This window comes from Pelobates fuscus, chromosome 5, assembly GCF_036172605.1.
Source record: "Pelobates fuscus isolate aPelFus1 chromosome 5, aPelFus1.pri, whole genome shotgun sequence".
NCBI classification, from domain to species: Eukaryota; Metazoa; Chordata; class Amphibia; order Anura; family Pelobatidae; genus Pelobates; species Pelobates fuscus.
In genome coordinates, this window is record NC_086321.1 from 227,365,271 (window position 1) to 227,380,850 (window position 15,580).

The 15,580-nt window shown below is 46.5% G+C and overlaps 1 protein-coding gene across 2 annotated transcripts in view; it reads left to right on the forward strand.

Moving 5' to 3' along the window:
* Window positions 1–15,580, forward strand: part of VLDLR (very low density lipoprotein receptor) — a 90,330-nt gene that overhangs the window by 50,662 nt on the left and 24,088 nt on the right. For both annotated transcript variants that reach the window (XM_063455085.1, XM_063455084.1), the window contains exons 4-7: window positions 3,725–3,847; window positions 7,357–7,728; window positions 9,121–9,243; window positions 9,326–9,448. In XM_063455085.1, the coding sequence (XP_063311155.1) occupies window positions 3,725–3,847; window positions 7,357–7,728; window positions 9,121–9,243; window positions 9,326–9,448 (741 nt within the window). The remainder of the gene's footprint in view (window positions 1–3,724; window positions 3,848–7,356; window positions 7,729–9,120; window positions 9,244–9,325; window positions 9,449–15,580) is intronic.

The following is a 15,580-nucleotide window of genomic DNA, read 5'->3' on the forward strand; positions in this document are numbered from 1 at the left end:
TTTGCGCCCCATTGTTTCCTCTGGTGGGGGGTAGTGTTTCTGTCCGGTTGTTTTTAGTTTTAATGGCCGAAATTGCGGTTTTGCTATATTTCGATCCGGAGCCTCTCACTTAGGCGTCCGCTCCGTCTCTTGGTCGGCCACGCCCCCCCCCCCTTTTTTTTTTTTTTAAATAAATATTAACTTGTCTGAATTTCATTACTACCCTTTTCTGAAAATGTTGAAATGTATGTACTTATTCTTCGATTATAATTGTGACATCACAACTTTTGCTTGTGGGTTTTATTTTTTTTATTTTTTATTTTTTTTTGGTAAGGAAGCAGAACACAAAACATGACCTAACTTTATGAAAAGTGGTGATTCCAATTGACCACTCATACTTCTGATATGAAAACACGGCCAAGTATATATTATCCAACTTGGATCTTCTGATGTTCAGACCACTTTGTCTGCAGTGAGGAATCAAATCATAAAAAAAAAGTTTCTATCTTTATATTGTGGTGCAAGCATAATATGCAGTAACCATACAGTTTGAATAATTTAAAACATAAACATGAGCATTTAAAATATTTGCTTCTTATAAAGTTATAGAAAATGTAGACTGAAACAAACACCAACATAAATACTGTCCTTAAAACACGAAGCCAAGTATAAAAGTCTGTAACAGGTTATAAGTTGTGTCATCCCTCCTGATATCTTGGGCAGATACTGGTAGTGTGGTGATGGCTACTTTGGTAGGAAAGGCTATGTAAGAAGGGGGAAGGACCTTTCCTATGGATATACATGTCTAGATGGACATAAGCAGTATGATAAAATAAGTAAAGGCATGTTCAACTTAAAGTCAAAAATTGTGGTTAAGACTAGTGTCTTTAAGTAGGCCCTAGATTCCACTCATCTCAGGTAGGTACTGTAGCCAGCTGCTGTCCTGTAGGGTAGAATGGGTGGATATTATCAACGTTCTAATGTGGAGTACTGAGACTCTGATCACTACAGTGAAGGGGGGGGGCGGGGGGGAGGGGAGAATGGTATTGAAAGTTCCACTTCATTAACAAAAGAGCTTGCTCCAGAGATATCAGAGGCCTGTAGGTGTTTGCCTCCATGAAGAGTAGTCGATCTGCTTCACTGACACAAACTGTAATCAAGGTTTGTGAGCTTAAGATATAAAATTTACTTTTTCTACTATTAAGAGACTTTCCTAAGAGGGGGGAAAACCCTATTCTAACTACCGTATATACTCGAGTATAAGCCGACCTGAATATAAGCCGAGGCCCCTAATTTTACCCTAAAAAACTGGGAAAACTTATTGACTCGAGTATAAGACTAGGGTGGGAAATGCAGCAGCTACTGGTAAATTTCTAAATAAAATTGGATCCTAAAAAAATTATATTGCATATTTATTTACAGTGTGTGTGTATATAATGAATGCAGTGTGTATGAGTGCAATGTGTGTTTGTGTATGTGATGCAGAGCCTTGGTGGGGGGTGGGCATTTTTATTTAGTTATTTAGTATTTTTTAATTTTTGTTTTATTCATTTTTTTTTTATTGTAATATTTCATGATTTAATTTAACTTGTTAGCTGGCCAGGGAGGGGGGCTCTCATTCCCTGGTGGTCCAGTGATGTGTACTGTGTAGGAGGGGGGCTGGCAGGAAGCGTTTACTTACCTTTCCTGCAGCTCCCTCCTCCGCGCCGGTCTGGTCAGCTCCTACTGTAAGTCTCGCGGCTGCGTGGGGCGTTGCCACGGTAACCCGTGGCAATGCTCTGACCCCGCGGCTCTCGCAAGACTTGCAGTGGGAGCTGACCAGACCGGCGCGGAGGAGGAGGGAGCTTACAGGAGCTGCAATAAAGATAAGTAAATTCTTCCTGCCTGCCCCCACAGCCCCTTGTCTGTATTATGGCAATGTAAATTGCCATAATAGACATTGACTCGAGTACAAGTCGAGTTGGGGTTTTTCAGCACAAAAAAATGTGCTGAAAAACTCGACTTCTACTCGAGTATATATGGTATATAAAAGAACACCAAAGAAATAGAACTGCCACAATAAGATATCTATTAATGATGCCCACTTTCCAATGAGTAGGTGAGAAACGTCATGATACTCTGCATTCTCAAATAATTCCAATCCAGTCACCTCACAGAAAAGCATATGCACAGGCAGCTAATTGAAACCAAGATAATCATGAAGAAAGAACATTTTTATAGAGGGAGACAAACCTAAAGGGAAGAAAAAACCATTCTTCAAACCACACAATCATTTGTTCAACTCTCTGGATAATCATACACACTTTTCAAAAAGAAAGGTTGGAAGGAACATCTTAAAGTTAGGAGAATGAATCGGAATTAGAGAAACAATTGGGCTTTTATCATTTAACAAATATCGAATTAACACAACTTGAGGAACAGCATTTGAAAGGTTCAATGATTTTAAAGGTTTAGAAAAAGGTCTTAAGTTTGCAACAATGAAAAAAGACCTTTATAGTACATGTATTGATCTACAAAAGTGGTTTTTAAAAAAGGACTTTATTTTAATTTTTGGGAAAAACTTTTTTTTTTTTTTAAAGGAAATGATTCTTAAATAGATAAGTCAAGAGAAATGGATAAATCAAACTTTTTACCCAACGGGGGGTGGGTGGGGTCTATCAGAATATTAGAAACTTTTAATATGGTATGTCACGATCTAGACAAACTAGAGCTACAACTAGAAAAGGTGCATAAGGGTGTTGGTGTTGGTTTTCATGACTAAAGAATATTGTCTTAAAGTATTTTTTGAGATCTGAATACCTATTAAATATTGATCCATACGCCAACAATTACATTTAACTCTTTTTATCTTTTAGATACGGCTTATGAACAATATATTTTTAGAAAAGAGTGTAAAAACCTTTACAATCAACCATTATTTCCTTAACTAAATTTGCATAAAAATGTTATTAAACTATTGGTGATACCTATTCTTAGTGACAATTCCATAACTGCACATTTATCGGAATTTATTAATCATAAAATTCAAAAAATATGCACAAGGTGCACCTTCTTATAAAAGACCCACCTCACATTTTAAAAATAGAAGAAATTGGGAAAATGATTTGGGTCATGATGGATGTAACCTACTTGTTCACAATTATAAATCATGATACAGGCACTTAAGCGGTGGAGAAAATCATTAAGGAAGATGAAACCTCAACCTAGTATACAGTTTGTGGTTTATTTTTTGCAGAAAGTTTTTTTTTTTTTTCTTTTTTGTTTTTAAACCTAATTTTCTGTTGCCTGTTTCTTTTTTTTTTTTTTTTTTTTTTAATTTACAAATCACTGGTACAGCAATGGGAACCAGGCTCGCCCCAGCTATTCCAACATCTACATCTTGGTTTATTTACTAAACACAATACACTGGAGTTTAATGCACTAGCACGAGTTTGTTGATAATTACTCTACCTGACACTGTGTGGGTCAGGAAAGATGAACCAGTTAAAATGATTGATGCCAATAAGCAGTACCTTGTAACCTGTGAGTGGCCCATGTTGGTGATCAGGGTTACTGTCGTCTAAAGTTGGAGCATAGGCTGCTAATAAGCACTCTCTCAAATATTTGCAAACTAGTTATGTGAGCTGTGCGGATAACCGCCTTTTGGATGGAGGTTTTCCATCGCAATATGTTAATTTTGGAGAAGTCTGAAGTGTTGGTATATGTTAACTGAAAATTGTTTGCTTCACTCGCCACTTCCTTTCAGATGTGAGGACGTGCAGAGCTACAGAAATAAGTTGTGGTGCTCGTTCAACACTGTGCATCCCTCTTTCATGGCAATGTGATGGTGAAGGAGACTGTGACTATGCAGAGGATGAAGAGAACTGTGGTAAGTGGTACTTTCACCCAAGAAGCTGTTTGATCAGGTTGTGTAGCTGATCAATGTATAACTACCTTGTTTCTTCAGAAAAAAGGGCATCCTTACAGCTCAATCTGGTAGCAAAAGTCCATATATGAAAACTTACTAAAAAAACTAAATGTGAACAGTGTCAGTCATGAGTCTGCATACGGTAATTTATCTTGTATTTGCAAGGAGTTTTATAAATTTGCCACTTGAACATCCACTTGATGTACATAGTGCTTTGAGAAATTCTGAATGCAGGAAAAGGGCACAAGGAGTCCAACACAAATTACCAGCCACATGATACAACTAGGTCATTTGCAGCTCTGTGCATGAACATGTTACTTGGAGAAGTTAGTCTGCCAATTACAGTCCTGTTTCCTGGGCATATTTGTAGACAGTCTACCAGTACTTTAAGTGACTTTACCTATAAACCCTGGAATATCTTGTATTTGCTACTCCCTCTGTTTGCTTTGCAAGTTCCCACTAATTTAAAATTTCCTTAAACCTCTGAATTGTATCGAAAGAATGCTGATGTAATCTTTGGATTGTGTAGCTGCTACAGCTTACTTTAAGTGGTGTTATGAACGCTGGTATAGTAGATACCCTGTTTCCTCCCAAACTGCTGAGCCTGAGTGATTATAGAAGGCAGTTCAGGTGTAGATTTGAATGTTTCCAGAAGAATGCAGCATCAAAGTAGTTTTCTCCGCAGCAAGTAGGCCGTTACCCAAACATGAGCCTAGACTTCATGAAGGGTACTACAGGAATGATTTTAATGGGTGCCACACTGGCTTTAATGCAAGTACCCATGCAAGGGGCACTGCCATGTGGACCTTGTGGGGAACTGAGACACAAAGTTTGCAATCAATGACAATACAGTGACAAAGTTTGACACTCCCAATACAAACCTGATAATTCCCTCCTCTCTGCCTGTGAGATGATTAGGTCAGATAAAGTAATAACTCTATCTCTAGGAAGAAAAAACACATTTCATACAACTTGAAAAGTACCCCAAAACAAATAAAATCACCATAAATGTTATCCCCTGATCTGGGTGACCAACATATCCAAAAATAACCCAGATCAGTTCAGGGGTTTTATAATTTTATGGAAGTCCCATTTGGACCGACCACACACAGGCTCCTGCCCAGAAACTGTTCCGTGAGTTTAGGCTGTGCCGTCGGGTCTGTTTCAAAGTCATAAAAACAAAATAATGCACGAACCGAACTACCAAACAGCACTCTCCTGGCTGTTCGGGAAAAGGGAAGCAGGCGTATACTTTGACTGATGTTCGGTAAGTCGAGTGTCCGATTTTTAGTTCCAGACACCCAACGACAAGTCCCGCTGCCTCTTTTCATGTGAACAAGATGGCCACACAGGGAAAGCGCTTAATTGACTGTTTCCTTTGAAGATAATGAGCCAGGGTGGTCGGTGTTCGGTAGTTACAGCTACCAAATCAATAAAACAAGTCCCGGATGGCATGCTCTTTTCTTCACAGGTGACAATTGAGTTAACATTGGAGTACTGCACCTGCTGGTAAAATCATTATTTTTGATGGGAAAATAACTTTAAGGAGGTACGGTTTTGAAAATGCTCAATGTAGGCTTTTTAAATTTAAAGGGGAAAAAAACACTTTTACAGCAATATTCACGAATGACTTCTGTAGATTCTGTTAAATTGCTTAAAGCTTGTTTGCCTAAGGCAGCCATTTTTATTTTTTAATTCTTTATTTTTCATCTTGACAAAGTTGGCAATATAACAAGAAGATTCGGGCTTATGCAAAAGCCATATAGTATGCAATACACATAGATAATGGTACATAATCGATATTCTTATACCACATGTATCATTCAAACAAGTGACATTCTTTGTACCACTTGTCAAGGGTTTTTGTTGTAAAATCAAAGCGTACATGCATCGTCTATTGCTAATAGGTCATGTTGTACCGCAGTGTAAGAGTACGGTATAGAATAACATGGGGGGGTGCTGGTGTTATGATTTATTCTGTCAGGTGAACTCTCCATTTGCGGGTACTTTTTTGTGAGCCAAGGTGGACATAAATTACGGGATGTGAGTACCCCATCCCACAAGAGCACGCAATATTTGTTTGCTTGCTTGTGGGTGTCCTATATTTTTGGGTATCTGTTGGCTCACTTGTTTTTACTGGCCCTTTTTTAAAAAGGCAGACATTTTTAAATGAATGATCACTTATAAGTTATGCAGAAGACTGCACAGGGCCTTTTTTTCCAGTGACAACTATCACTTTTAGTTGGATTGTGTATAATTTATTTATCTGCTTCCATTGCCTGTGGGTCACAATTCGTCAGTGAAGTGTAAAATCACTTTGCTGACATGTTTTTAAAATATTCTTAGGAACTGTAGCTTACTTGGTGGCAATATTCAATATGAAACCATGTACCTCAAGGGACTGTATCTAGCAGAGGTTAAATTGAGGACAGAACAGCATGAATAATCTGTGCATCCCCCATATTTATTGATTCATTTAAAGGCTCTTAAAGGACCACTAGAGTGCCAGGAAAACATACTCGTTTTCCTGGCACTTTAGTGCCCTGAGGGTGCCCCACCCTCAGGGACCCCCTCCCACCGGGCTCTGGGGAGAGGAAAGGGGTTAATACTTACCTTTCTCCAGCGCTGGGCGGGGAGCTCTCCTCCTCCTCTCCTCCCATTCGGCTGAATGCGCATGCGCGGCAAGAGCTGCGCGCGCATTCAGCTGGTCTCATAGGAAAGCATTATCAATGCTTTCCTATGGACGCTTGCGTGCTTTCACTGTGATTTTCACAGTGAGAATCACGCAAGCGCCTCTAGCAGCTGTCAGTGAGATGGCCACTAGAGGATTTGAGGGCTGGATTAACCCATTTATAAACATGGCAGTTTCTCTGAAACTGCTATGTTTATAAAAAAAAATGGGTTAACCCTAGCTGGACCTGGCACCCAGACCACTTCATTAAGCTGAAGTGGTCTGGGTGCCTATAGTGGTCCTTTAACAACTCTTGACCCTTAAAGTACCATGTAATGCAGGTTTTGTAACTTCACCAATCCCGATATATATAGTTAAACAAATCTGTTAAAAATTATACTGCGAAGATAGGAGTAAGTGTTCTTGTTTGGGGTAAAACAAGCTTTTAAAGCGGGCATCTCTGCCCCACAGATGTTTCTGAACTCAAATTCCCATCTTCTGCATTCAACAAATTCTGGGAATGTTTTCGTCAAAATTTGGGGGGTTGAGGCAGAGTGAGGTTCATGCTTTAACGCGAAAGGTAAAAGTAGGTTGTGTCTGTGTTGCTTAAAGAGCAATGCAAAAAGTCTAAAACTCACTCTAGACTGGCCAACACACGGAGCATGGCACTCTAGAAAAGAATCTTGCTGGTAATATTGCTCCAAGAGACGTGCTCATTTATTTTTTGGATTTATGTTTGTGTGGCCTGCGAACCTTGTACATCTAAAATAACTATTCCTTGTTTCCATGTTTCTGATAGGAAATATTACTTGTAGTCCATCAGAGTTCACTTGCTCTAGTGGGCGTTGCATTTCCATCAGCTTTTACTGTAATGGTCACAATGACTGTGGTGATGGAAGTGACGAAGTGGGCTGTGCACCTCTTACATGTGGAGCCCATGAGTTCCAGTGCAAGAATTCCTCCTGCATTCCACTCAGCTGGGTATGTGATGATGATGCAGATTGCTCTGACCACTCAGATGAATCTATGGAGCAATGTGGCCGCCAACCTAATCCTCACCAAAGATGTTCGCCTAGTGAAATTCTGTGTGGCTCTGGGGAATGCATCCATAAGAGGTGGCGCTGTGATGGTGATGCAGACTGCAAAGACAAGAGTGATGAGATGAATTGCCGTAAGTTCCACCTGGTTTGGTTTGAAAGGTGCTTTCTCATTGTAGCAAGTTAAAATACATTATCGAATCAGAATATCCACCTTAATCAGGAGTTTCCCCTAAATTTAGAATCTTAGTGGAATAACTGGTGCATAGGTTGCAGGGTTAAAGTTTATATAGGTTTTTTATTTATTTTTTGTGTTGATGTCTAGATGGTTATTATTATTATTATTATTATTATTATTATTATTATTATTATTATTATTATTATTATTATTATTATTATTATTATTATTATTATTATTATCCAACAAATTCCGTAGCGCTGTACAATGGGTGGACTAACACACATAATTGAGATCAGACCACTGGACGTACAGGGACAGAGGGGGTTGAGGGCCCTGCTCAATGTGCTTACATGCTAGAGGGGCTTATATCTGGTAATAAATTGTGTAAATAATATAACATAAAGTGTGTTATGTAAAGATGCACTCAAACAGGTCTCTTAAATTGCTCAGTATTCAAATAGAATGTCTAAGGCACAAAGTAAAATGAAGAAAATTCACACTAGAATCTTCCCAAATGAAAGTACTTAGTGCAAAATCTCAATACAAATATTGGATAATGCACATTTTATATGTAACTATGTAACCTGCTGAAAGACCATCAGGATATCCCACACCGGCAGGGGAAGAGTGGGGGGGGGGGGGGGAGAAGAATCGAGGTATCTCACCAGAGTGTTCTTGGTAGTTTGTGGGTAGAGGGATCGGCTGCCTTCCTCACTCCTGTGTCACGTGGTAGGCCTCAAGCTTTCTCCAGTGAGATGTTGACGAGGTGTCAGCAGCCAGATTGGTAGCTCTGGGGTTGCTGTGTCACAGCAGGGTCTTCTGGTGTCAGGTTGGCAGAACAAGAGTCATTTTATGAGATTATATTATAAGAAATCTCCAGGAGTTTATGCTGCATGTGACTGCTCGCCATGCCAGTCAAGCCCCGCCCCCCTGCAAGATTTACAGTTTCTTTCTACCATTATAAACTGAGATATTGAAAGTTGTAGGTTTCTCTACTGTTTTTGTTTGGAATTTTCTTTGGTTTGAGATGGCTATAGATTTTCACTTATTAAAGAGACAAGCTGGTAAATGAGTATCTGGCTAAATATACATACTGGGGTCTTTAACACTTGTTGTGCCAGTCTTCCAAAAGTGTGGTTTTTTTGTTTTTTGTTTTTGTTTGTTTTTCTTCTAGATGCTACTTATTTGAAATGTCCATAGAATATATTTTTATTACATATAAATGTAGTGGACATGTGCAGACTTTCCAATTCAAAACCTTGTTTTAAGTAGAATGAAACTTTAAAATGCTAGAATGCATTTATTTAAAAAAAAATAAAAAAAAATAATAATAATGTATTTACAGCTTCTCGTACCTGTCAGCCAGACCAATTTGTATGTGAAGATGGAAATTGCATTCACGGGACTAGGCAGTGTGATGGCATGCGGGACTGCGTTGATGGATCTGACGAACTTCGCTGTACAAATGGTGGGTAAAACATAGTGTATCTGTAGGTTTAACCATAAAATAAAAACATCTCCTGTATATGTTTTATCTTTGTACATTCCAGTTAACCAGTGCTCTGGACCTGCTAAATTCAAGTGCAAATCTGGGGAGTGCATTGATCTTAACAAGGTTTGCAATAAGCAAGCAGACTGCAGAGACTCGAGTGATGAACCCGAAAATGAATGTGGTAAGAAACTGTATAACCCACCATTGAATTAATCCGTAGTGCATATATCTACTGACAAAACATAAATGACTCAACTGCTGATTTGTAAAAATGTGTATCCCTTGCCTTTATGTTTAGTACTACAGAACGTGTGTAGAATTCCTCTGCAAATGCAGACAACTGAACTTCCCCTCTGCTATAGGATGTATGAGCACTTATTCCCTACAACTAATAGTTGCCAACATTTGAGAAAAATTTCCAGGGACACTTGGCAGCACAGCTATCAATTACTACCGTACCTTGAAAATGTATCACAGCCACTGCTGCAAAGCTCTGCCCACTATGTCAACCCACATAATTAATCTCCATCTAATCCAGAAAGAGAGAATTGCCCGGGACAGACTACAGCTTGCCGGGACTGTCCTGGCAAAAACTGAACAGTTGGCAACTATGCTAAAGTACTCGCACACTAGAGTAAAAGTAAAAAGCAAATCTTCAGCCATTTGTCACATGTTTATAGCACTAAACCTCATTTGGGCTACATAGGTCTTGAAATCTCTTGAAATTCATGAAAATCCCATAACCCTGCTGTCTTTGTTCTTGAAAATAAATACATTTTTGGGATAAGTAGCATGAAGCATGCAGCGGTACAGCTTCAAAAAGTTCTCATGGCCCTGACCGGTGTATAGTCGCCATATGGGCTGGCGGAACCTTGGACAAAAACCCCCCCACATACCTAACCCAATAACACACTGACACCTGGTATATGGGAAAATTTGTCCACAGCTTTATTAAATAATTTATATAATATATAACGATAATATTGCTTTAAATAAATTAACATATAAACATGGGTCATTGCCCCCACCTTCCGCCCCTCTCATCCGTATCCTTTTTAATAGAGGGCAATGACCCCCAACATAACAAATACAAATATATAACGACATTTTCCAACCTCGCCAACTTGAACCGAACAAGTGCCAACCATAAGTAACCATGGCAGGGGTATACCCGGATACCCCTGCCCCACCAGGTTCTGAGCCACCTCCAGGACTCGAAACCACCATTGACCATAATTCCAATTTTTCCATGTTCCTCATAGGGAGCCTATGTCCTCTCTCTCAGCTCCCTATCCCGCCACAAGCTCAGACCTTGACCCCTTAAGCTGTCTGAGCTCCGCCACCCCGAAGAAGGAACGCCCTCTGCATCCCTTCCTGCAGCCCCAAATTCAGCAGGTCGTAACCCACTGCCGAAAGGTGTACACCGTCCGAGCGGTAATACCCATCCAACCCCTCCTCCAGCTCCTGGTGCCTTACCACCACTCCCCCCAGTTTCCTGACAAAACTCGCCATCAGGCTGTTTACCTTACCCCTGCATCTGTCAATGGCTACCGGGTCCCGTGCGTACCGCCACCGCCGCCTCGGAACAATCTCAGACCATACCAGCATCACCCCGGGGAGCAGATCAACCAACCGGTTAAGATACTGCTTCATCCATTTAACCAGCCTCCGCTGCGGGGTGAGGCCCAAGTCATTACCGCCTGCATGTAAGACTAGCATATCCGGCCGCGCCCCGCCTGCGACCATACCAAAGATTGCCCTGCAGACGTCCCCCCAGCAAAAGCCCCGATACCCCCACCAGCGCACTACGAGCTGGCCCTCCGGAAAGCCCAGCTGCTGGCCTTGTGCTCGAGCTGCAGCCCTCCGTCCAGCCCAGAAAACGAAGGAATGACCCACGATCCAAGCGACCCGGCCTGGGGAAGAAAGAAAACACAGGATAAAAACCACCCGTACCCCCAAGGCCGCCCCAATGCCCCTTAGTGTTCCAACAAACCCAAGCGTACATATGAGCGGAACCTAACAGATTCCCATCTCCCAATCCGCTTGACTACCTCATCCCCCAAACCTAGACGTGTGGCCTCCGTGGCCGCCCCAATACGAAAGGAGTGGGTACCGTATGTGCTGGCATCCAGTCCCATCCGACCCAGACCCCGACTGAAAACTTTCTGAAATTGGAAGCGAGAGAGCGACGAGCCATCCGCGTGGACCAACAGGGACCCACCAACCGCGGGCCTCTGAGCCAAATACTCCGACACCGCAGCTACTGGGCATAGTGCCGAGCCCGGCAGCGCCCCCAGCGTAACGTCCCGGCCCTTACCTTCCACATCCGTCTTGGACCTAGCCAAGTGTACCACCAGCTTCCCATCCAGTATACGTACCCCGGACACCTGTAGGCCCCCCGTGGCCGCCCGGGTGTTGCTCACCAACTCCCCGACGCGGAACGCCCCAAAGAAAGCCAAAAAATGCCACACGGAATAGTGACACCTCAAATGCATTGAAACAAATGGTGGGCAGCACCTGAACAAGCCCTTCCAGCACATGCACCGACACCGGGCGCCTGGCGTCGGGAGCCCTCCGATACCCTTTGAGTGCTTGCCGGACAATAAACGCCTTGGTAAGGTCCGCTCCCCCATGGAGCTTGAACCAGAACGCCATTGCTGCCATGTTCCTGTCAATCACCGCCGGGGAGGCGCCCCCCGCCAGTAATTGAAAGGTAAACCACAAGAAGGCATCCAGAGGCGGCTCCCCTCGTACCCCTCGGCCCAGCCCGCCCCAGGAACGTTCCCATGAACTCCAGACCTTACTGTATGCGGCCCATGTGGCCGGCGCCAGCGAAGCCTTCACGAGTCCGCCAAGCAGGACGCTCCTAGCTGCCACATCTCGATCGGGCACGGCTGACCCCTGTCCTGGGCCTCCGGGGCCATCATTCGAAACCGGGACCACTGAAAACGAGACAGAGCGTCAGCCACCTCGTTCAAGTACCCTGGCACATGGCGCGCGCGAAAGACCACATTCAGGGACATGCACAGCAAAACAAAGCGACGCAGCAGAGTCACCACCGGCCTCGATGCCGCAGACTGATTATTAACCGCGTGCACCACGGACATGTTGTCCGAGAAGAAAACTACCTTCCTGTCCCTCAACCGGTCCCCCCACAGAGCCAACGCCACCACCAGCGGGAACAGCTCTAGAAACGCCAGGTTACGCATGAGGGGGCTCCGCCCCCATGCCTCCGGCCACTTTTCTGCACACCAGCTCCCGCTGAAGTAGGCCCCAAAACCCACGCTACCCGACGCGTCGGTATACAGCTCCAGCTCGGCTGCCGACACGCCCCCTTGCCGAAAGAAAACCGTTCCGTTAAAGTCCCTGAGGAAGGTATCCCACACCCCCAAGTCTGCCCGCATGGATGAAGATACCCGTATGAAATGGTGAGGGGAACGAATCCCCGCGGTAGCCGCCGATAAGCTGCGGCTAAACACCCTACCCATGGGTATCACCCTACAGGCGAAATTGAGCATACCGACCAGCGACTGCAGTCGGCGCAGGGTCAACTTCCGTGCCCGACGCACCTCGGCCACCACGCCGCGCAACCCTTCTAGTTTTGCCAGCGGCAGCCGACATTCCCCCCGCACTGAATCGATCTCCAGACCCAGGAAACTAAGGCACTCAGTCGGGCCCTCAGTTTTATCCGCCGCCAGCGGCACCCCAAAGCAGCCCGCCACCCATTGAATAGTACCTAACAAGTGCTGGCACGCGGGAGAGCCGGCCGGCCCCACACACAGGAAATCATCCAGATAGTGCACCACCGCTTTATCTCCCGCTTCCATCCGCACCACCCACTCGAGAAATGAACTAAACTTCTCAAAGTAAGAGCACGAAATGGAACACCCCATGGGAAGGCACAAATCCACAAAGTAGCCCCCCTCAAAGAAGCACCCTAACAGGTGGTGACACGCCGGGTGTACCGGAAGCAATCTAAAAGCAGCCTCTATATCCACCTTGGCCATCAACGCACCACGCCCGGCTCTCTTCACCAGCTCGACCGCCTGGTCAAACGATGCATAAGAGACCGAGCATAGGTCCCTGTCAATGTCGTCGTTCACCGACTCCCCTTTAGGATAGGAAAGATGGTGAATGAGCCGAAACTTCCCTGTTTCTTTCTTGGGGACCACTCCGAGGGGAGAGACCCGAAGGCCCTCCAGCGGCAGGGCCGAGAAAGGCCCCGCCATCCTACCCAACCGCACCTCCTTGTCCAGCTTCTCCCGAACCACCTCTGGAAACTCCACCACCGACTTGAGATTATGAGGGCACGCAGTGCCACCCCTCTCCCGAAAAGGAATGACAAACCCTTGCCCAAACCCCGCCCGAAGCAGCTCCGCGTCTGCCCTGTTACCGTAGCGGTTTAGCCAGGGCTCCATCGCGTCTAGTTTCACCGGGGTTAGCCCCCGAGGTAGTGGGAGACCCTCCGCCGCCAACCGCGGCAGAGGCTCCCGTCCCCCCGGACTTTCCTTTCTTGAAACATCGTTGGAGCCCATGAGCCCCACCGCAGCCCGAGCACTCGTGCTTGAAGCGGCAGGCTGCGCCCCACTTGCACTGGCCCTCATTAAAGAGCCAGCATAAGCCCTTCTGCGAGGCGGCCGACGAGGAGGGCTGACCCTTAGCGCCAGCCGCGTGCTGAAAGGGCTGCGCCTTCTGCGCCATCATGAGCTTCATCCAGAGAGGCAGGTCCATCTGGTCCCACCGCATGCCCGGATTCGCCGCCAGCCGCTGCCGGAACTGCTCATCATACCGCCACCATGCCAATCCGCCATAGGTGCGGTATGCCTCCCATATGCCGTCCAAGTAGCAAAACAGGGACGAGCAGGAGCCCGGCGATTTTTCCCCGATTACGCTGGCCAGGATACAGAATGCCCTTAGCCAGTTACCAAAAGACTTCGGTATCTTGCGATACCTCCGCCGTTTCTCCTCCTCCTCCTTCTTTTCGTCCTTGTCCTCCTCCTTGAGGTCAAGAAAGTCCTCCAAGGGAAGAAGAGAGAAGATCTCGCAAAATTCCCCCTTCCAGATTTTATCTTTCACCTCCTGCTTGAGGTGCACCCCCAGCGGGCCCGCGAAGGACACATACGCATGCTGCCTCGCCGCTTCCGTCACCCCACCCGTCTACTCCGCCCGTTCGCTTCCCACCTCACCCGCGCTGGAAGCCGACACAGCTTCCCCGCCCGCAACTGCCGCCGGGGTCCCTAGGCCGGGCCCCGCCTCACCTCCCCCTTGCGTCCACACCTGCCCTACGCTACCCTGTGTGCCGCCCCCCCGCTCCCAGTGAGTGGAGTAGTGACTGCAGTGTTTGTACTAGTGCACTGGACTGTAGCAATTCAGCAGACTCACCGGCCAAGCCCCTGGAGCTGAGGATACCCGGGGCTGCGCAGTCCGTCACTGCCCGTCCAGGATGAACGCCATCCGCCGATGTCCCGCCAACCAGGGAGCCCACCCGGTGCCTGGAAAACTCAGATGAGGAGCGACTCCGGGACCTGAAAAGAGAAGTCCTGGGCAAGGCGTACTGTTCCCCCACTACCTTCCCGTCCCGAACCGGGGAGCGCCTGCCAACCGCCAAAGCCTCCCGCCGGGTATCCTCCCGCCGTCGCGCCCTGAGAGCCCTGCCACGTGGACTACGACTCCTACCGTCACCTTTGGATGCCAACCCCCGTCGATGCAACCTGGGGGACCCGGACCCTGCCGAACTCCCTGACGTTGCGCGCCTGCGCCGGGGCCTCCGTCTGCGCGTCCTGGGGGCCCTAACTGGCGAGGGGCTAGCACTACCAGACTCCGAACTAGACCCGCCCCCCCCGCTTCCTGCCCCGCGCCCTAACCCCGCTGCAGCCCGACCTACCCCTGCTCCTACAGAACCCAGACCAGGAACACCTCCCCCGTGGCCCTCTACGGACGCAGACGGTGACACCCCGCTCCCCGAGACAGCTATCCCCGACCGACCGGACCTCGGAGCCTTACCTTTCCCCTTACCCTCTACCGCCCTCCTAACCTCCACCGGACCCGCAGGCTCTACCCTCCGCCCCGCAAGCGAACTACCGAGGGACCCCCCACCCTCCCCCACTGAAGCCTGCCCAGTCTGCACTCCGCGAGACCCCTTCGCAGCATCCCGCACCCCTGCTCCCCTTGGGCCACTCGCCTACCCGCCCCCCCGCCCGCTCCCTGGAATCGGGCCTCACTCCCCGCCTGCCCACCACGCCAAGGGGACCCCCGGAAGGGGCACCTGCACTTGCCTGCTGTACGTTGGGCCCGTCGCGGACCGTCCCAGTCC